At 43.6% G+C, this 20,296-nt stretch overlaps 1 protein-coding gene across 2 annotated transcripts; it reads left to right on the top strand.

Annotated features, from left to right (window-relative positions):
- Window positions 1–9,999: 9,999 nt before the first annotated feature.
- Window positions 10,000–20,113, top strand: LOC109745457 (uncharacterized). Of its 2 annotated transcripts, none has more exons than XM_045234949.2 (13): window positions 10,000–10,273; window positions 11,194–11,391; window positions 11,519–11,630; window positions 12,497–12,585; window positions 12,670–12,738; window positions 12,812–12,941; window positions 13,407–13,565; window positions 13,663–14,026; window positions 14,727–14,833; window positions 15,304–15,454; window positions 16,300–16,712; window positions 16,792–16,984; window positions 18,197–20,113. In XM_045234949.2, exons 1-13 carry the CDS (start codon window positions 10,141–10,143, stop codon window positions 19,937–19,939), a joined length of 3,861 nt encoding a protein of 1,286 aa, XP_045090884.1. In that variant the 5' UTR covers window positions 10,000–10,140; the 3' UTR covers window positions 19,940–20,113. The 2 variants fall into 2 exon arrangements, with proteins under 2 accessions (XP_045090884.1, XP_020160169.1); XM_020304580.4 differs by lacking the exon at window positions 10,000–10,273 and adding an exon at window positions 10,544–10,805.
- Window positions 20,114–20,296: the final 183 nt, after the last annotated feature.

The raw sequence follows: 20,296 nt of genomic DNA, 5'->3' as shown, positions 1-20,296 counted from the left end.
TTATTAGTTACTTGATATTAGGAAATGAACGAAAGAGACCGATCGATATAGAGCTCAAATGATTGAAAATAATTACTTTTGCAGCATTTTTCTCATGTCGGCCCAATGCTTTGAATCCGAATCCATAGAGTCCATGATTAGAACTCTGGAGGTGTGAAGTTCAATATTTAGCAGAATCCAGTGGAACCTGCGGACACGTTACATGCACAGTCATGCATAACTCATCGATTAGACATACCATGCATGGAGTAAACAAAAGAGAATGGGCACAAGAGAGAAACACTCACCCAAAATGGTAAGGAAATAGAATATGACTTTTGAGTTGATGCTTTCTAAGAAAATTGTACAAGTCTTTCTCCACGTCTTCGGGGTGATTTTGTAACACATGTCCATTAACGATATGTGGGTCAATGAACCCAACATCATGGATGTTTCTTATTTTGCATTCCCAAATCTTCAATATGCATAATAGCGTACGCAACAATATAGTTAGGACAATATATATATATATAGTGCAGGCAATGAAGAACGAGATGAGGTAGAAATAAATCACTTACAGAACGTAGCAACTCAGGATAGATTTGTCGAGCTCGCGCAGATTGAACAGCTGGAACAATTCACTCATATGAACTTGTACAGAGTACCGTTTGGTGTGATGCTCCTCTGTAACATCCGCATAAACATATTCTTTGTCGGCCCATGTTATGAAATGCTTGTACCAACGTAGCAGATTTCGCATTTGTGGTGGTAGACTCTTTTCCCGCGCAGGCTCGACGAGAGGCCCATTCCGCACATATTGTAATGCTATCTCACATACTGGCGCATCCTCAAGGCCTAACAAGGCACGAAGAGTCAAACCCATCTCAGACGCTTGTTTCATGGCACTCGCTACAGTCAATCCAAGTGCTGCCGCAGCTGCTATGATCTCGGGGTCCTCTTTCGGACCGGCTTTCACTATGAGCGGGGGGATCGATTGTTTATTCTGCATCCCGAGCTGGTCAACTTGTTTCCCGCTTTTTTTACTTTCTTCTTTCTCCTCCTTCAATATTTTTGCTTGCCTACGAAGTTCATGTCCACAGTCGTCAGGCATATTCAGCTCGGCTTGGGACGGTGTCGTCAAAAAATCCTTAGCCCACTTCTTTTGCTTCTCAGTGAATACTTGCTTGGGCTCAGGCTCTTTTATCTCCTTCGTATCCGCCTTCCATTTCTCATAATGAGCAGACGCGGCCAATTTGGTTTCAGCTTCACTAAGTTCCCAAGGCCTTGGGAGGAGAGGCTTTAGTGATGGCTCTGGTACCCTTGTGGTCTTAGGTACATAAGGGTCCGGGTTAATAGTCCAGGAGCGGGTTTCCTTGCTGTCCGCCTGCTTCTGCTTCTTCGCCGGAGGTGGATTGGGGGGCGTCGTACCCGCCGGAGGAGGATTGGGGGGCGTCGTACCCGCCAGAGGAGGATTGGGGGGCGGCGGCTGCTTACCCGCCGGAGGTTGTGGATCGGGGGACGGCGTCGAATGGCGTGAAGGAGGTGTAGGTGAACCACCACGACCACCACCACCGCCACCACCACCACCACCACCACCATCGAAGGGGGGTGGACTTGTTAGCCTTGACGCCTCGCCTGGAAACACTATGTACTTCTTTTTCCATAGAATGATCTGGCGCTTGACATCTCCAAGTCTTCTCTCCCCTTCGGGTGTAGCTTTGTCAATCTCCAGGTCCTCAAACTCTTGGACTATGTCTTCCACCGTGACACGAGCATAGCCATATGCAATGGGGTTGTTGTGGTGGAGTGCTCCAGGTGTACAGGGTAAAGCACTGCCGGTAGCTACCTTCGTGGAAACGTTCCCCACGGGATAATGCAGATCACATTCTTTCATCTCCTTTACATCATCCACGGGGTAGTGAGGCTCCGGTGCACGAATCTCGATCGTCGGTGCATTAGCACCAGGCGGGGCATCCGTGGAAGCCACGCTGCTTCTCCGCTGCTGGCTTCCGCGATCCGCTTCATGATCTTCATGCGGCCCTGCAGCCGATTTTTCTTTTACTAGTTCATGCACGGTCTGCTTCAACTCATGGAGTTCCGATGCAAACTTCGCCAAAAGATTTGCATCCCGGTCCGTCTTTCTCTTACGGCTTCTGTAACAGTACGGGTCATTGTCCTGGGAAAACCCTACTTTCCACAGAATTCTGCCTTTGCCTCGTACACGTCCTCCGTGTTCATCATTCCCGAGGGCTGTTGTCAGTGCGTGTTTCTCTCTGTTGAACTTGATCAAGCCCTCTTGAGCTTGGGTCGTTGCGTCAATAAGGGCTTGGGTGGGAGCAAACTTTTTCTTCCGGTGAACACACACCCCTGTCTCCGGGTCTAGCGATCCCCCATGCCCGTACCACCAGCTTTTGGCCCTTGGGTCCCATCCCTCTGTACCTAGAGGGATTCCTCGCACCCTCAGGTCCTCCTCCATCTTCTGCCACTTAGGCTCCGAAAGGCGGTATCCTCCTGGCCCCATAATATGATGGAACTTTTTCTTACTCGCGTTATCCTTATTTTTTCGATATTTCCTTGAAATGCTCCGATTTCTTTTGCCTCACAAATTCTGGCCAATCATCTTTCAGTTTCTCATGTTGTCCATTGAAATCCGGAGTCTTGCCCTTGTTGACATAGTCACGGGTTAAATTTTTCTTGAAGTTCCGGAATGCTTCGGCCATCTTCTGAAGAGCGAACTCTTTAACTAGCCTCCTCCTCTCACGTCCACCCGGAACCTCGTTACCGAATTCATCGACTTTGTTGTATTCCGGAGGTAGAATGAAATGTTCCATAAGCTTTCTCCAGCAATCCTTTTTCGTTCTCTTGTCGACAAAACTGAAACCAAGACGTGCCTTCTTTGGCTCCTTCCATTCCTGGACGGTGATCGGGACGTTGTCTCTAACAACGACTCCGCATTGGTTGATAAACTTTGAGGTGTGCTGTAGGGGCTTGCCGGTTTCACTGACAAAATCAATGGCATATGTTTCTCCTGTTTTCATCGCCTTGGATTTGCCACGCTTTGTCGTACTCGATCCGGCCGAGGGCTAAAAAAAGAAAGAGAGTCGCGCGCGTTAATACATATGTATTCACATTTCAGTAAGTTTGTATCACGAGAGGCTCAATGTATATATATACCTCGCCGGAGGTGGTTGCTACTTGCAATTCGAGATCGTCGTTTGTTGACGGTTGACCTCCGTCGACAATGTCCATTCCTTCACCTTCTTGATCATCGACAATGTCTGTTCCACCGTCAAGGTTCAGAAAAGAAGAGACTACATCCTCTTCTTGCTCATATTCTGAGCCCGGCACATAAGGAATATCGTTGTTTATGATGCCCATTAAATAAGGTTCAGCCTCCGGATCCCTAAGCGGCTCGGCTCTATCGTCCGCCATATGTCACTCCTGCATGTAGTAAAAATTAATTAAGTATAAAGGAATTAAAAAATAAGATTAAGGGGACATAGAGGAGGAGCAGCGACGGTTGAATGATTAAGAGCTACTAATTTTTGCTTTCATTTCAGCCATTTTTGGAAAACAACAAAAACAGAAATACTTTAGATGTCAAACTGCATGTATAAGGTTGAAAACATGTGCCAAATGTTTCACTGAACATTTTGAGGTATTAAACATAATTTTTGGATAATTATTTAATTAGTTATGCCATTTTCTTTTTCCTTTTCTTTTATGACCAAAACAGAAAATTGATGTTTTTCCTTTTCTTTTAATTAGTTATGCCATTTTCTTTTTCCTTTTCTTTTAATTAGGGGCGGTGGCGGTGGCAACTCGTAGGGCAGTTGCGGCGGCGGTGGCAGCGCAGGGAAGGGGCGGCAGCACGCGGCGGCGCAGGGGAAGGGGAGCGGCGGCGGCAGCGCGCAGGGGCAGGGGCAGCGGTGGCGGCGGCGCGTAGGGCAGGGCAGGGGCGGCGGTGACAGTGCAGGGCAAGGGCGGCGGCGTAGGGCAGGGGAAGTGGGGGCAGAGCTCACTGGGGGCGGCGGAGCTCACTGGGGGAGCGTGCAGGCTCGGGGAAGGGCGGCGCAGCAGTAGCCTGGCGGCGTCGGGGCAGGGCGTCGGCGTCGAGAGGAGAATGGGAGGTGGGGGAAAATTTACTAAGTGCTGTATATATAGACAGAGCATTGGTCCCGGTTCGTGGCACCAACCGGGACCAATGCCCCCCTTTAGTCCCGGTTGGGGACACCAACCGCGACTAAAGGTACCCTTTAGTCGCGGTTGGTGTCCCCAACCGCGACTAAAGGTTCTTTGGTGCCGTTTTCGTTCCCGCGCGGAAAGAGCCTTTAGTCGCGGTTCGTGTCACGAACCGCGACTAAAGGTCCTTTTTCACATACTTTTCATTTTAAAATCTTAAAAATACAAATAATATATCAAAAAATTCAGAAAAATAAAACTAATTCATTTTAAAATCTTAAAAATACAAATAATATATCAAAAAATTCAGAAAAATAAAACTAATTCATTTTAAAATCCTAAAAATAGAAATAATATATCAAAAAATTCAGAAAAATAAAACTAATTCATTTTAAAATCTTAAAAATAGAAATAATATATCAAAAAATTCAAAAAAATAAAATTAATTCATTTGAAAATCTTAAAAATACAAATAATATATCAAAAAATTCAAAAAAATAAAACTAATTCATTTTAAAATCTTAAAAATACAAATACTATATCAAAAAATCCAGAAAAATAAAACTAATTCATTTTAAAAATTCAGACCGATTGTTTTGTTCTACATCCTCGATCCCTTGAAGGTTTGACAAAAGGTTTGATACATCATTCAGTTCATCGACCAAATACAAATCATCCGGATTCGCCATCATACGTCCTGCCGTGCATTTGGTATGCATATATGCACTCAGTAGCCACGGCAGGGCTGTATGATGGCGATACCGATTGTTTTGTTCTACATCCTCGATCCCTTGAAGGTTTGACAAAAGGTTTGATACATCATTCAGTTCATCGACCAAATACAAATCATCCGGATTCGCCATCGTACGTTTTAATTCACATGATCCATTCAACAAAGTTTGGTACAATAAATTATTACACATCAATTCTTCCCTTGTGTCCCTGCTTGCTTACGATTGTGCCGTATCCATGGAGCATCCTCATCATTTAACTTAATGCTTGGGTCAGTGTTCACTTTGAGGGCGGAATTTCACCAAACATATTATAATCTTTTGACATGTCTGTCTTGTCCTCCACTCCCACGATGTTTCTTTTCCCTGAAAGAACAATGTGGCGCTTTGGATCATCGCATGATGTACTGATCGTTTTCTTATCTTTCCGTTTCCTCGGTTTGCTACTCATGTCCTTCAAATAAAAAACCTGAGCGACATCTTTGGCAAGGACGAATGGTTCGTCAAGGTAACCAAGATTGTTGAAATCCACCATTGTCATTCCGTATTGCTCGTCCACCTTTACCCCACCTCCTGTTAGCTTGAACCATTTGCACCGGAACAAAGGGACCTTAAAGGAGGGTCCATAGTCAAGTTCCCATATCTCCTCTATGTAACCATAATATGTGACCTTTTGCCCATTCTCGGTTGCTGCATCAAAGCGGACACCACTGTTTTGGTTGGTGCTCTTTTTATCTTGGGCGATGGTGTAAAATGTATTCCCATTTATCTCGTACCCTTGGAAAGTCGTTATAGTCGAAGATGGTGTCTTGGCCAACATGTACAGCTGATCTCCAACATCATTGTCATTCATTAAATGTTTTCGCAACCAACTGCCGAAAGTCTCCATGTGGGCCTTTCTAATCCAGGATTCAGGCTTCCCCGGGTTGTCCGAGCGTAAAATATGCTTGTGTTGCTCGAAGTACAGAGCCACCAAGCTGGAATTTTGCAGAACTGTGTGGTGTGCTTCAGTCATAGAATGACCGTCCATACATATCGTTGATTTCCTTCCGATCGTGCCTTTTCCACTTAGTCTCCCCTCGTGCCGCGATTGAGGAATACCAATCGGCTTAAGGTCAGGAACATAGTCAATACAGAACTCAATTACCTCCTCATTTCCATAGCCCTTGACGATGCTTCCTTCTGGCCTAGCACGGTTACGAACATATTTCTTTAATACTCCCATGAACCTCTCAAAGGGGAACATATTGTGTAGAAATACAGGACCGAGAATGGAAATCTCTTCGACTAGGTGGAGCAGGAGGTGCGTCATAATATCGAAGAAGGATGGTGGGAACACCAACTCGAAACTGACAAGGCATTGGACCACATCGTTCTGTAACCGTGGTAGATCTTCTGGATTGATTACCTTCTGAGAGATTGCATTGAGGAATGCACATAGCTTCACAATGGCTACTCGAACATTTTCCGGTAGGAGCCCCCTCAAAGAAATCGGAAGCAATTGCGTCATAATCACGTGGCAGTCGTGAGACTTCAGGTTTAGGAACTTTTTGTCCGCCATGTTTATTATTCCCTTTATATTCGACGAGAAGCCAGACGGGACCTTCATACTGCTCAGGCATTCAAAAAAATGACCTTCTCTTCTTTGGTAAGAGCGTAGCTGGCACGACCTTGAAACCATTCCGGATGCCGGTCATCTGGGTCTTTCAAAAGTTGCTGGTCCTGCCGTGCTTCCTTTGTATCATTTGTCTTCCCATACACGCCCAAGAAGCTTAGCAGGTTCACGCAAATATTCTTCGTAACATGCATCACGTCGATTGCAGAGCGGACATCTAGGACTTTCCAATATTCTAGCTCCCAAAATATAGATTTCTTCTTCCACATGGGTGCGTGCCCGTCAACTCCCCACGGAACTGATTGTCCGCCAGGACCCTTTCCAAAGATGACTTTCAAATCCTTGACCATATCAAATATCTCAGCACCAGTACGTTCCGCAGGCTTCGGCCGGTGATCTGCCTTGCCGTTGAAATGCTTGCCTTTCTTTCTTACGTTATGATTTCGGGGAAGAAATCGACGATGACCCAGGTACACGTTCTTCTTACAATTACCCAAACGTACACTTTCAGTCTCATGTAAGCAGTGCGTGCATGCATTGTATCCCTTATTTGTCTGTCCCGAAAGGTTACTGAGAGCAGGCCAATCGTTGATGGTTACAAAAAGCAACGCTCGTAGGTTAAATTCCTCTTCTTTGTGCTCATCCCAGACACGTACACCAGGTCTGCCCCACAACTGTAAAAGTTCATCAACTAATGGCCTTAGGTACACATCGATGTCGTTCCCGGGTTGCTTTGGACCTTGGATGAGCACTGGCATCATAATGAACTTCCGCTTCATGCACAACCAAGGAGGAAGGTTGTAGATGCATAGAGTCACGGGCCAGGTGCTATGGCTGGAGCTCTGCTCGCTAAAAGGATTCATGCCATCAGTACTTAGACCAAATCTTATGTTCCTTGTGTCAGCTGCAAAATCTTTGAACACTCTGTCGATCTTTCTCCATTGCGTTCCATCAGCGGGGTGTCTCAACTCCCCGTCGGACTTACGGTCCTCTTTGTGCCATCGCAACGACTTGGCATGCTTTTTGTTCCTGAACAGACGTTTCAACCGTGGTATTATAGGAGCATACCACATCACCTTGGCGGGAACCCTCTTCCTGGGTTTCTCGCCCTCAACATCGTCACCAGGGTCATCGCCTCTGATCTTATAACGCAATGCAGTGCATACAGGGCATTCATTCAAATTCTCGTATTCACCGCGGTAGAGGATGCAGTCGTTAATGCATGCATGTATCTTCAGAACCTCTAAACCTAGAGGGCAGACAATCTTCTTTGCTTCGTACGTACTGGCGGGCAACTCGTTATTCTTCGGAAACATATTCTTCAACATTTTCAGCAAATTTTCAAATGATGAGTCAGCTACCCTTCCCGTGCCTTCCATTTTAGCAAATCCAGTGTGCAGCCCAGCTTTTTCAGACTATTATCGCATCCTGGGTACAACGACTTTTTGTGATCCTCTAACATGCGATCTAAATTCTCCCTCTCCTTGTCAGTTTCGCAGCGTCTCCGTGCATCAGCAATGGTCCGACCAAGATCATCAGCGGGCTCATCATGTGCCTCTTCTTCACCTTCACCTAACCCTTCCCCACCTTCAGCATCATCCTCCATGAAAGTATCACCGAAATGATCATGATAGTTGTCATCGATATCATCCCCTTCTTCATCTTCTTCCATTCTAACCCCTCTTTCTCCATGCTTGGTCCAACAATTATAGCTTCGCATGAAACCGTGCCGAAGCAGGTGCATGTGAAAGTCTCTTGAGGAGGAGTAACCCTTCTGATTCTTACAGACAGCACATGGACAGATAATAAAACCTCGCTGCTTGTTCGCATTTGCCACTACGAGGAAATCTTTCAAACCCGTAGTGAACTCGCCGGAGAGTCGGGGACCGTACATCCATTGCCGATTCATCTGCATTATTATTATATAAAGTATATAATTAACCATCATGCATTTGTTAAACTAACTAGCTAGAAATAATACAAATTAAACAATGAACTACACACATGCATATTTTATCAATGACACATGAAAGGTTCAAGTTGCTAACCGCGATCGCGGAGGAAAAATAAATGAGAAAGCTCAAGTGTGGCTCGGACACTTCATATCATGTTTGTTTCATGCTCTCGGGCATTTCATCGAACACCTTGTGTGCATAGGAGGAACCAAAAGCAAACCCACCACCCCCCTTCTGAATTGTGGCTAAGTGAAGTGAGCTGAGTCCTATATATAGGGATGGGCCTTTAGTCCCGGTTGGCCTGGCCAACCACGACTAAAGGCCTTCGGGCCAGCCTGAGGACCTTTAGTCCCGGTTGGCCAGGCCAACCGGGACTAAAGCCCCTCCCGTCCGCGAGCTGTCGACCGAGCGCGCTGGGCCCAGATAGTTGGTCGCGGGTCTCCTCCCGAACCGCGATTAAAGACCCCTTTGATCGCGGTTCGATTATTTTAGGGACTAATGGGGGCGTATGGAAGCCTCTTTTTCTACTAGTGCTTGTCCATCACATCATTCTCCTAATGATGTGATCCCGTTCATCAAATGACAACACATGTCTATGGTTAGGAAACTTAACCATCTTTGATTAACGAGCTAGTCTAGTAGAGGCTTACTAGGGACACGGTGTTTTGTCTATGTATCCACACATGCATCAAGTATCCGGTTAATACAATTCTAGCATGAATAATAAACATTTATCATGATATAAAAAATAATATAAATAACAACTTTATTATTGCCTCTAGGGCATATTTCCTTCAAAACTCTGATATAGTGTCATCTGCCACATTGTTGTAGTAAAGAAGCCACAATGGCTTTGTTTCTCTTTAGTAAGGTCTGTGTTGTGATCATCATGTATGTCAGGTGGCACCAACCGATACCTGGGCTGGAGTGTGCGACGCTCCAATTAGAGAATTGGTGTATGACACAGATGCAGGTAGTTTGGTAGTTATGTTTGGGGCTACGAGGATCCCGCTGTTACAAGGAACACATCTCCCATAACAGTTGAATTCCGGACATGTCACCCCCCTCTGAGTGCCTACTCGGGTGCGACGTGACACAAGGCTCCGGAGTCCATATGCACTTGTGACTCAGTCCGTGGCATACCCGTACGACATCCTCCTCTGGCAAAGTATCCTTACTCACTGTTACACATCTAATTTTGGTCATATCGGCATGTCCCACTGTTACTCATATGTCTCACTGTTATTGGGTTTCAATTCTACCCCTCGTCCTTGAAAGAAGTTACAAAAGTATCCGTTGATACTTCACGACATTTATTCTCAATATGTATATCCGCGTTTCTAATAGCGCAATCATAAGGCAAATTAATAAACGATATCTTCGTTCGCAAATAAACATCTTCCTAAAAAATATCGCATCGACGCCTATATATACGCGTCGGTTGGGTTGCGTGCCCCGCCCTCGTGATTCTTTCTCTTTCGATCTGTCCCCTCCGTCGTTATTAGCTCTCCCGACGCCTTCTCCACTCCTAATCGCCATTACAATCCTCTTCCGCCGCCGCCGCTTAGACCTCGCCCCGTCGAAACCAAGCGATCCAGAACCACACCGCCGACCGTAACAAAAACAAGATCCGCCGCTAGGCCTACGGTCAACATCATCGGCGGATCTAGGCGACCCCATGGCCGGCGCCCCTGAATCGCGTGGCTCTGGCGTCCGCCGCATACCATTGAGGCGCGTTTGGGCGTCAACTTCAAGTTCTTCTTGCCCTTGCTGCTGCGACAATTCTCACTGGGGGAGGAAGGACAAAAAAGGTACAATCTCCTCGGAATCCAATAAGTTTTGAGTCGGCAGATGTAGATCAAAGTTTTTTTTTTTTTTGAGAACTAGATGTAGATCAAAGTTTGGTAATTTGTTGAAGCGTTTGTGGAAAGTTTGGGATGGGCTTTCCCGGCGCATGGCTCAAAGCCCCCTTGGGTGTGATCTGAAAGTCCAATTTGCCCCCTCCGGCTTTCCGGCCTCCGCCTCCGGTCGGTCCCCAGAATTGCCCAGCAATCCGTGGTCCGCCCGCACGGGCGCGCCGCATCTCGGGTCAGAAAAAGAGTACCTGGCCCTTTTTTTTCTCCTCCGCTCTGGAAATTCGTACCGGACCTCTGTGAGTGTGAGGAAGAACGGGACACATCGCACGCCTCATCCCTCGTCGCCGATATATATAAATTCCCCAATCCAAATATTCTCGTCACTTTCTTTCTCTCCCTCCCTGTCTCCTGTCTGCCCATTTCGTCGCGCCGCCGCCGCCGCCGCCAGAACACTTTCTCGGCTCGCCGTTGCGGCCAGCTGACGCAGGTAAAAGCCTAGGCCGCCCCTGGAGTCCACCGGATCGGCGCCCCCCTGCCCACCGGTCGCCGGCGCGCAGCGGCAACGCTTGCGGCGGATGCCCGTGGGGACTGGGGGTTAGGGTTCGAGGGTTAGGTTCCGACCTGTTTGGTCGGCGATTGGGCGTTACAAGTCGTGAATGAATTCTCCTTGGCTGGTGGGAAGGCGTGCTAGGTTTTTTCCATCTGCTTTTAGATACGACCTGTCTATCTGTCAGTAAAATTCGGTGACAGAGTGCCCCTGAACCGGGTTAATCTGGCTTTACCAGGAGCCTTGATGGTTCAGTACACGTTCGTTTTGAGGTACTATTGGTGTTGGGTTCAGCCTAAACTCATAATTCTGTTGTTTTGTTGCACAGTTGTAGCGAAGCTGAAGCTCGACCTCTTTGTCAAATCCTTGAAGTCTGGAGCCATGTTAGGTGATGCGTTGGGGGATGATGATCAGAGTGTGTCCGGTGATTCCATGTCTGAATGGCGGTCCTGCGACCAGATCGACAATGGGAGCCCGTCGACGTCCCCTCCCTTCTGGGACACTGATGGCGAAGATGATGATCCTGGTGAGCAATAGACTTTCTTAGCCTAATATGCTTTTCATTATGTATAAGATGGGTAGGCATTTGTGATAGTAATTTGTTCGGTGGTAATGTTGGCTACGTTTTCATTTAGCTGATGTTATTATCTCAGGGCCCTGTCCTTCAAATTTATTCGGGCGACATACTTGGAGAATTCAGAACTTCTCAAAGGAGAAGAAGAGAGAAATGAAAAGTGAACCATTTGAAGCTGGTGGTTTTAAGTGGTAGGTTCCTAATGGTTAATTAAAATACTGGTGTTATTATATTTCTTTTCCCCACTTCTTTTTGGGTCTGATGATGAACCAAGGTTGAATTGTGTCTGGTTTATTATTCCTTTTTATGTCCTATCATGGATTCACAAGTATTATTGAACTTTCTTAACTTGAATGATTGTTGATTGCTAGTACAGTGCTTTCCGGCTCATGTTCTTTTCTTGACAGTGCTGTAAGTAAGAGCCTGTTGCCTGTGAAATCTTTCATAATGGTGTTTAAACTCTAGTTCCCTCGTTGTTAGTGGGCTAGTTATTATTATATTGAGCATGGTTCTAGATTCTTCATTTTGATTGTACACATGCTTAATTGTTCACCGAGTCCTGAAAAGAAAGCTTCAAGTATCTGTAAGGAACCAGCTGTATATAGTTAAAGCTTGCAATTATTGCTGATGTCTGATACAAAGGAGGTTGATCTATAGCTTGAATATCTCCGTTATGTTGAAAAGCTTTCTGTGTCTCAAATGGTTTCTGTTTGTTAAATTTCTTATGGTTGTGGTGCATCTTTGCTAGCATTAGGCATGGCACTGATTGATGTATAACATACTACCTTCCAGTGCGGCTATTCTAAAAGTGTTTTTCATTGTGTTTCACCTCTTCCCAACATTGAACTAAAACCAAGACAAGTATTATGGAACGGAGGGAGTAGTAGACAATTTTTGCACTCCAAATTTTCTTCTTCTTTATTCTTGTAATTTTCATACTTGCAAGACCCTTGAGCCAGTTAGTGATGCAAAGTTTTAAACTAGCTTTATTCCCTTATGGCATGCTATATCATTATCATATGTTGATACCTTAGTATGCGATCTTTATTTTTTGTAGGTATATTCTAGTTTACCCTCAAGGGTGTGATGTCTCCAATCACTTGTCACTGTTTCTATGTGTTGCTGATCATGACAAACTCCTTCCAGGTTTGGTGTTATTGTTTTACCATGTTGCCTAAGTAATATTTTGTCCCCAAACTTATTTTTCGGTCACTGGCTTGATACTTTCAGGATGGAGCCAGTTTGCACAGTTCACCATAGCTGTGGGCAATCTTGATCCTAAGAAAGTTAAATATTCTGGTAAAGATTGATTGGTGGTTTTTTCTCCATGGGGCTAAATAACCAATTAGAGGTTAACTAAGTAATTTTGCAGACACCTTGCACAAATTCTGGAAGAAGGAGCATGATTGGGGATGGAAGAAGTTCATGGAGTTGTCAAAGATCCAAGATGGTTTTCTTGTTAATGATGTTCTCGAAATCATAGCCCAAGTTCAAGTTATTAGGTAGTATTGAATTTCAGGATTGATGCTTCAAACAGTTTTTCTTACTTTGGCAGTACTGAAAGTCTTTAATTTGATTGTTCACACTGCACACTTGAGTTTAGTTGTTTTTGTTAGCATTTGATGCTTTCCTAGATAATTAAACTTTTAATGTTATGTTGTGATCTTGTATGTCCTAATTTTATCCTGGTCCTGTTAGAGGCTGTAGTTGCATATTGCTCATGCATGCATGTAGATACCTTGTTGAGACTGTTTCTGATTGCAGTATCCAGAGTTACTTCTTATGTTCAGTCTGTCAAGTCACTTCTGTATTGTTTAATACATGCCTACTATTATGTGGTCGGCCATTTGGATATACTGAGAATCGTACTCTAGCTACTGTCTCTAATTTTCTTAGCACTTAATTCTTATTAATTGATCGCAAAACATTATGTAACTCCTTTTCTCTGTCTTTTTTATCAAATGGAGGGAGAAAGTGGACCGCCCGTTTCGTTGCCTTGAGCGTCCTTATCGACGAGAATTACTCCGTGTCTATATGACAAATATAGAGCAAATTTATCGTCGCTTTGTTGAAGAACACAGAAGTAAACTTAGCAACCTCATTGAGGACAAAATGAGATGGTCCGGGTTAGTCAGTTACTTCTAGAATTTTATACGTTGTCATCTTGTGAATAGTTAAATATTTATAACTTTAATTGCAATGCATTCTTCCTTGGTGTTGCAGTTTTTGTGCTTTCTGGCTTGCAATTGACACAAGCACAAGATATCGCATGTCCAGAGAGAAGAGCGACGTCATATTGAAAATAATTGTGAAGCATTTCTTTGTAGAGAAAGAGGTCACTTCAACACTAGTTATGGACTCCCTGCATACGGGGCTGAAGGCACTTGAGCACCAGTGCAGGGGAAAGAAAGGTAGAGGAAAATTAATGGACTTGGAGGAGTTATCTGCGCCTATGGTCCATGTTGACATGGACACATTTGCTTTAGCTGGTGATGTCCTAGCTTTGCTTGAGAGGGCAGCTTTAGAACCCTTGCCTTGTCAACCTCTATCTCCAAAGGATGACAAATGTTCCCAGAGCCGCACTAAGGTAGTATTGGTGTATTGATTTATTAGTGCAATTTTTAGGCTTTTACGGTAATTTAGCCCCCCCCCCCCCCCCCCCCCACACACACACACCTCCAACAATGAATTCTACCATGACGCCATTTTCCTATCCTTGGTATTTCTATTATTTGGCCGCAATGACATGGAATTAGCTTCTTTTAGCTCAGAATTTGTCTGCTTTATCCTATGATGTGATTCTTCCCTTGTTTCCCAGTCAACATGATTGTTTTTGTTAATTTTCAGACATCTTTTTGCATAATGAAGTTTCCCGTCCATCCGGAGTTTATTTTCTTGAATCTTCCATTTGCAATGAAGGTTCTTGGTTGAAGCTGGCCGCATAATTTTTAGATGAGCTATATCAATTCCAATTGTTCTTATATGGTCATTTGGTTTAGCTGGCCAGATAAACTTATGCTGCAATCAGTGGAAAATGCACCACACTTTATATTGGTAGACAGTACCTAAGTGCAATTATCTAGTTAGATTATTAAGCCGCTCAACCCGGTGTATCCGAATGAATGCATTTCTAAAGACTACCCCAGTATATTCCTATTTGTTTCTAGACTAGACTCATCAGTGTGCTAATTAGTTATATTATGTTTGATGGTTGCAAGCATTACTTTTATTTTCTGCAGTATAATTATTGTCATGCTGCTAATTTTTCATTGTTATCATCTTTGTAGGCTGGTAGTTCTGGCGAAGTTAAAGTTTCAATTGAGCATGAAGAAAAGCGCCTAACTGAGTTTGGTCAGAAGATACTTGAAACATTTGCTCTATCTCATATATTTAGGTAAAAGGTTTATCTATTTTCATCTTGTAACCTCCGCCTGATTAGGTTACTTGGTAGATATCATTAATTTGGACAACAGTTTATTGCCTTTGCTATGTCTTCCTATGTGTGATTTGTTAGTACCATCATGTGTGCAGTCCTTGATCAACTCGATGATTTATGTGGTCCTGCATTAAAGTTTTTACGTTGCTGAGTAACTATTAAATTGTTCAGTGATTTCCTGCTGTTTAGCATTGAAACTGTACCTTTAAGTTATACCATTGCTGAGTAATCATGAAATGTTTTCTGCTATTTTGCATTGAGATATACCTCTAAAATCTTAGGAAAACTAAATAAATTATTTTTTACAGCAAATTTGAGCCTGTCCTTTAGTTCTGCTTAGAAATATAAGGATGTAGTCTGATATCTTTGATATTTGCACTAGACAACATTGCATGCTTTGCATCACTTCTGTTTTGTTTTTGTGTTAGTGGGATTGAGGTCGCTTATCAAGAAGCTGTCTCTTTGAAGAGGCAAGAAGAGCTTATTCGTGAAGAGGAAGAAGCTGGGCTCCTTGAAAGTGAGATGAAGGGGAAGCGCAACAATACCACTGAAAAGGAGAAGCGTGCAAAGAAAAAACAGGTCATACTCTTAATGTTGTTCAGCACACGTCCCCTCTTTTTAATTCCTTGCATTGACACTGGTTCAAAAAAAAAACTTGCATTGAATGGCCCATAGCTGGTAGCAGGTAGCAGGGTGAGATGACGACAGCTTTTCTTTGGTTTTAGTTTACTTGAACAAGTTTGAACGGGAAGAATGCCTAACCACTTGAACATATTGAAAGGAAATTTACTGTTGGATTCTTCGAATGATTATTCTTGTTTTTCACTATATTGTATCGTTTTGTTTTTGGTTGGCTTGCTGTTATGGTAATTTTCCAGTTAAGAGTTCCAATCTTTGGTTGAGCTCGCATCTCTTCTCCCCTGTTATGAACGAGCGGCCAGTAGTGTTTCGTGCTGGGACTGATCCAAATTAACAAGATTTACGGGCTGGAATATGAAACAAAAACAAGTTGCCCCTATTTCTAAGTTGAAATTTGCTGCTCCCGTATGGCATTTTACTATTTTCCTTGTAAAAAGCATAAATCGTTAAATTGCCATTGTGAGCTAATGACCACATGCCTGTTGTAAGCACACACCTGAAATTCTGGCATTAATTTATGCATAATTGACGAATGTTAAACTTCTCTGTTGAGCCTAAACATGCATGGTCCAGTTTGACTAGTAACTCTTTATTTTGTTTAATTGATCATTTCATGCTAGTCTTATTTTCTTCTGAATTTACTTCCAGATTTTGTTGAGACATTCAAGCTGCAGAAGCTAATTGTTCTTGTGAATACGTTACTAGGATAAGAATTAGTTGGATTTTGCCTCATCTCTTTATCTAGTTGGATTTTTCACTTGCATAATCTTGAATTACTTTTCCAGGCCAAACAAAAAAAGAACAATCGGAAGGTTAAAGACAAGGATAGAGAGGAAAAATCTGATTCAAATTTTGCAGAGAAGGATCAAGATGAAAGCACAATTCATGATAGTGAGGATTCTAAGCAGGCAGGACAAGTAGCCATGAAAGTTGATACCTCCGAAGAAGGTGCTTCAGACATCTCAGACAATTTAGATGGATCAGCTGAGGCATGTCAAACTGATGCAGGTGACAAAATTGCACAACCTGTGAATGGGGTCAATGATGTTGGTATTGAGACGAAAAATGTGCATACTGGGAAGAACTCTACTGTGGAGCACAAGCCACTGCCGTGTTTATCGGAATCTGCTACTATGAACATTATGCAAGGCAAAAGAAATAACTTGCTAGACAGTTCTGGTCAGAAATCACTTCATAGGTTGGTTAGCACTATCTCAAGTTTTTATCGCTTCTCTTAGCATGGCATTCGCAGCGTTTTTAATTGAATCTATGTACAGAGGGAAAACTCAACGGACGAGGGTCATAAGCAGCAAGAACGTTCCCAAAGATGAGGATGATCTCCCCTCTAGCACTACAGGTGGTTCAGACCGCAATACATCTGGCTGTGGACCAGCACCAAAGCCTGATCAGGAGACTGTTCTAATCACCTTAAAAGATAAGCTTCGGAAGCTTGGGACACGCCTACATGAGGTCAGAATAGTTTTCCTTAAGCAGTATTGGGCATTACTTTCTTACCAGGTTTTTAGTAGTGATTGACTTATCCTAGTTGTGCAAATGGTCATCTTAATCATTCCATAATTATCCTTAGTTTTGTACTAAACATATGGCTTATCATTAGTTTGTACTCCCTCCGTTTCTATAAGCCCTTTTAGAGATTTCAATATGGACTATATACAGATGTATATAGACATATTTTAGAGTGTAGATTCACTCATTTTGCTCCATATGTAGTCCATATTGGAATCTCTAAAAGGTCTTACATTTAAGACCAGAGGGAGTAGTTCTTTTTTAATCTGGAGGCTATTGATAATAGCTTAATGCCTGCACGGTATGATTTTGTAAAAATTGGCAACATGTTTTGCTATAAGTATTGTGTCGGAGTTTGAATGGTTACACAATTAAATTGCAGTAACATACACCAGACAGCTATTCCTACTATATAGCTAAGCCTGTGCTTTGCTACGATTAACAAAATTAATAATGATCACACTAAAAAACTATTTTTGCTTTAGTGTCATGCTCTGCGTTTGTGCTCCCTGTCATCTCCATTTTTTAGAGATTTTCTGGGAGTTGGTTGAGTTAGTTTCTTTGGGTGCTAAATTGTATTTTAGTTAGTTAATTTGTTATCTTTTTTTAGAGATTTTTAGTAACTGGGAGGTCGAAGGCGTGGACAAACAGCATGACACCAGTTCCCATTTATAAGATACAGTAAAAATCATGGATATCTTTAGCTAGGCTTGTAGTACTCTTGGAATTTCTCCTCTTTTCTTTATACGAATGATCGCATGAACTGCGGGCATAATCTTTGAATAAAAAATATCCAGTTTGCATGTTAGTTCATGCCACCAAATAAAAATTCAAAATCTCTGAAGACAACTAATTTGCTCAACAAACTTCGTCCTCTTTCGTACTATTTACATTTGGTGGAAGTTCTGCATGTGGGAAAATGCAAACGATTTCAAAACACAAGTCATCTAATTTTGCAGTCCTTTTTGAGGGAGTACTTATCGGGATTCACTTCTTGAGTCAGAATTTTGTTTACGATCTTTCTAGTCATTTCATAGTAAAATTCCAACATATTTAACCATTGGTTCCTATGTAACACTTCAATGAGTTGTTTCTTTACTTTGTTTTTGTACTGCCAAAGGTTGATAAGCCTGTTTCCATTTATGCATGTTTCAGAAGGAAAATGAGGGCAGGAAACTAGAGGGACATTTGGAAAAGAAAGCAGCAGCTGAGGCAGTGTCCTCATCATCCTCATCCAGTTCTTTGGAAAAGACTCCTAATGTTGTGAACAGACCAGAGCAACCTTCCGTGACTAGTCCTGATGCAAGTATGTATGCACCACCTCATTCTCAACCTGTAATCACCAATGGTGCTAATGGAGCCATTCCAGCAAAGCCCAAAACCACCGTAAGCACAAAATCTGGACCTACTGTTGCTCCAAGTAAGGTCAAACCAGCTTTGAATCTGAAAATAGATAGAGCTACTTCAGTCACCCCAAGATCGCTGCCAGTTGATAAAGCTGCTACACTTCCTTCAAGCTTGTCGCTAGCAAACAAAGCTATTCCAGTTCCCCCCCAATCGTCTGCACCATGGGTTGCTAAGGCCGCAAAAGGTATTCCAGCCCCCCCAAAACCGTCTGCACAGGCTAATCAGGTTACTAAAGCTGCTCCAGTTCCCCTGAAGTCACCTACACCACAGGTTGAAAAAGTTGCTAAAGCAATTCCAGCTCTGTCTAATTCACCTGCACCTCAGGTTAATAAGGTCGCGCCACCTAATGCAGCGCTACGGCAGTTGCCTTTGGTGTCTTATTCAGAAGCTCGAAAAAGTGCAGTTCCTAAAAAGATTGTTGGCACTTCTGTTCCGCGAACTTCTACTGCAGTATCAAGGCCTTCAAGTGCTCCTCTGTTCCAGGTACCAAGGTCAACTTTGCCACCCATACCCGGAGCTCAAGTTCCCCCATCACAGTCACGTTCGTTGACTGCATCTAGACGATCCAGCAATGAGCCCTCTGCTCCTGTGCCAAGTTATGTACCGCAGTCCTACCGAAATGCCATCATCGGTAAGGGTAGTCTTGATACTACCTTGTCAAGTTCTGATAAGGTAACCTCTACAGGCCAAAGCGATGCGATTTCTCAGCCACTATCAGCATATGCATTGGGAACATCTGCCATGTTGCCTCCTGTTGGAAGGAATGGCCAGTTACCCGGTAATCAAGGATTCATATCTGGGCAGGGCAAGTTGGATACCCTTGATAGCTGGCACCCATGGAAAGGTATTAGTGATGCTAAAGAACACATGCCGAGGGATGATACTACATACCAACAGATGACCAATGGTGATGCGCGCATACGCCCATGGAGTGACAATTCTTATCAGCAAGCAAGCAACAGTGGAACAGAAGAACAAGGCAGATTTGGGGGAATTCAACATAGGCAGTTCCAGAGTGAGATTCCTACAAATTTTGACTCACACCAGCTGCAGGGTTCAGTGGGGGAGGAATTCCCGCATCTTGGCATCATCAATGACTTACTTGAGGAGGAACAAAGCAATGTGAGCATGGAAGAGCCTCCTATCCATGAATACCATCCATTTGGCTTGCCATTTTCTCCCGGAGGCAACTTCGCAGAGGCTGACATGACTTCGTCAAGTAGTTCTGGCCAGTTGAACTTGAACGGCCATTACTATGACAGGCTGAATGCTCTACACAGGCTGGGAGAGGGGCAATTTTCCACATTGGGTGCTTATTCCAATGGAATGGCGGACTCTTTTTCATCCAAGCCTTGGCTGTATAGCTATCCTAATCCAATGGTGAATCCTGGAGTTAACGGGTTTTCACAGCAGATGGGGGACTACACCAATTATGCAAGTGGGAGAGCGAATGAGGAATACATGTATCGCCGTGCCAACGGTCAATGGTGATGCTTGTATTACACCAATTTCCATAATGAATGCTGCTTGTAAGTTGTAACCGAACATGGTGCAAGTCCAAGGTTCGCTCAACCGTAACTTCTCATTCCAAAAGGAGAGAAGAAAAAAGGATACATTATGTAAAGTGTTGCAGTCTAGTCAATTAACTGCTTGTCAGAGTGCTTATATGTTTCTTTCCTTTTTCTCTGTTTTGCTTTGTTCTGTCTTACTGTTATATGACTGCAGCTAACAAATGGAACCTGGGGTTTTGTCGCCGACAGAGAGCTGTTAGGAACCAAGGTAATAAGTGATGTGATTTTGCAGCATCTGCACTTCTTTGGTAGGATGCCAGGATCATGGAACTTAGAC

The sequence above is a fragment of the Aegilops tauschii genome, chromosome 3 (genome assembly GCF_002575655.3).
Source record: "Aegilops tauschii subsp. strangulata cultivar AL8/78 chromosome 3, Aet v6.0, whole genome shotgun sequence".
NCBI lineage: Eukaryota > Viridiplantae > Streptophyta > Magnoliopsida > Poales > Poaceae > Aegilops > Aegilops tauschii.
Note: the sequence above shows the minus strand (reverse complement) of the source record. Positions and strands in the feature narration are given on the sequence as shown.

What these genes read in the sequence shown, in the direction of transcription:
- LOC109745457 (XM_045234949.2), top strand. Translation starts at nt 10,141, where the DNA reads ATGGCCGGCGCCCCTGAATCGCGTGGCTCTGGCGTCCGCCGCATACCA. An exon ending in GCCCAAGTTCAAGTTATTAG is followed by an intron (nt 12,942 to 13,406) that starts GTAGTATTGAAT and finishes TATCAAATGGAG; the next exon opens with GGAGAAAGTGGACCGCCCGT. An exon ending in GTTCCCAGAGCCGCACTAAG is followed by an intron (nt 14,027 to 14,726) that starts GTAGTATTGGTG and finishes TCATCTTTGTAG; the next exon opens with GCTGGTAGTTCTGGCGAAGT.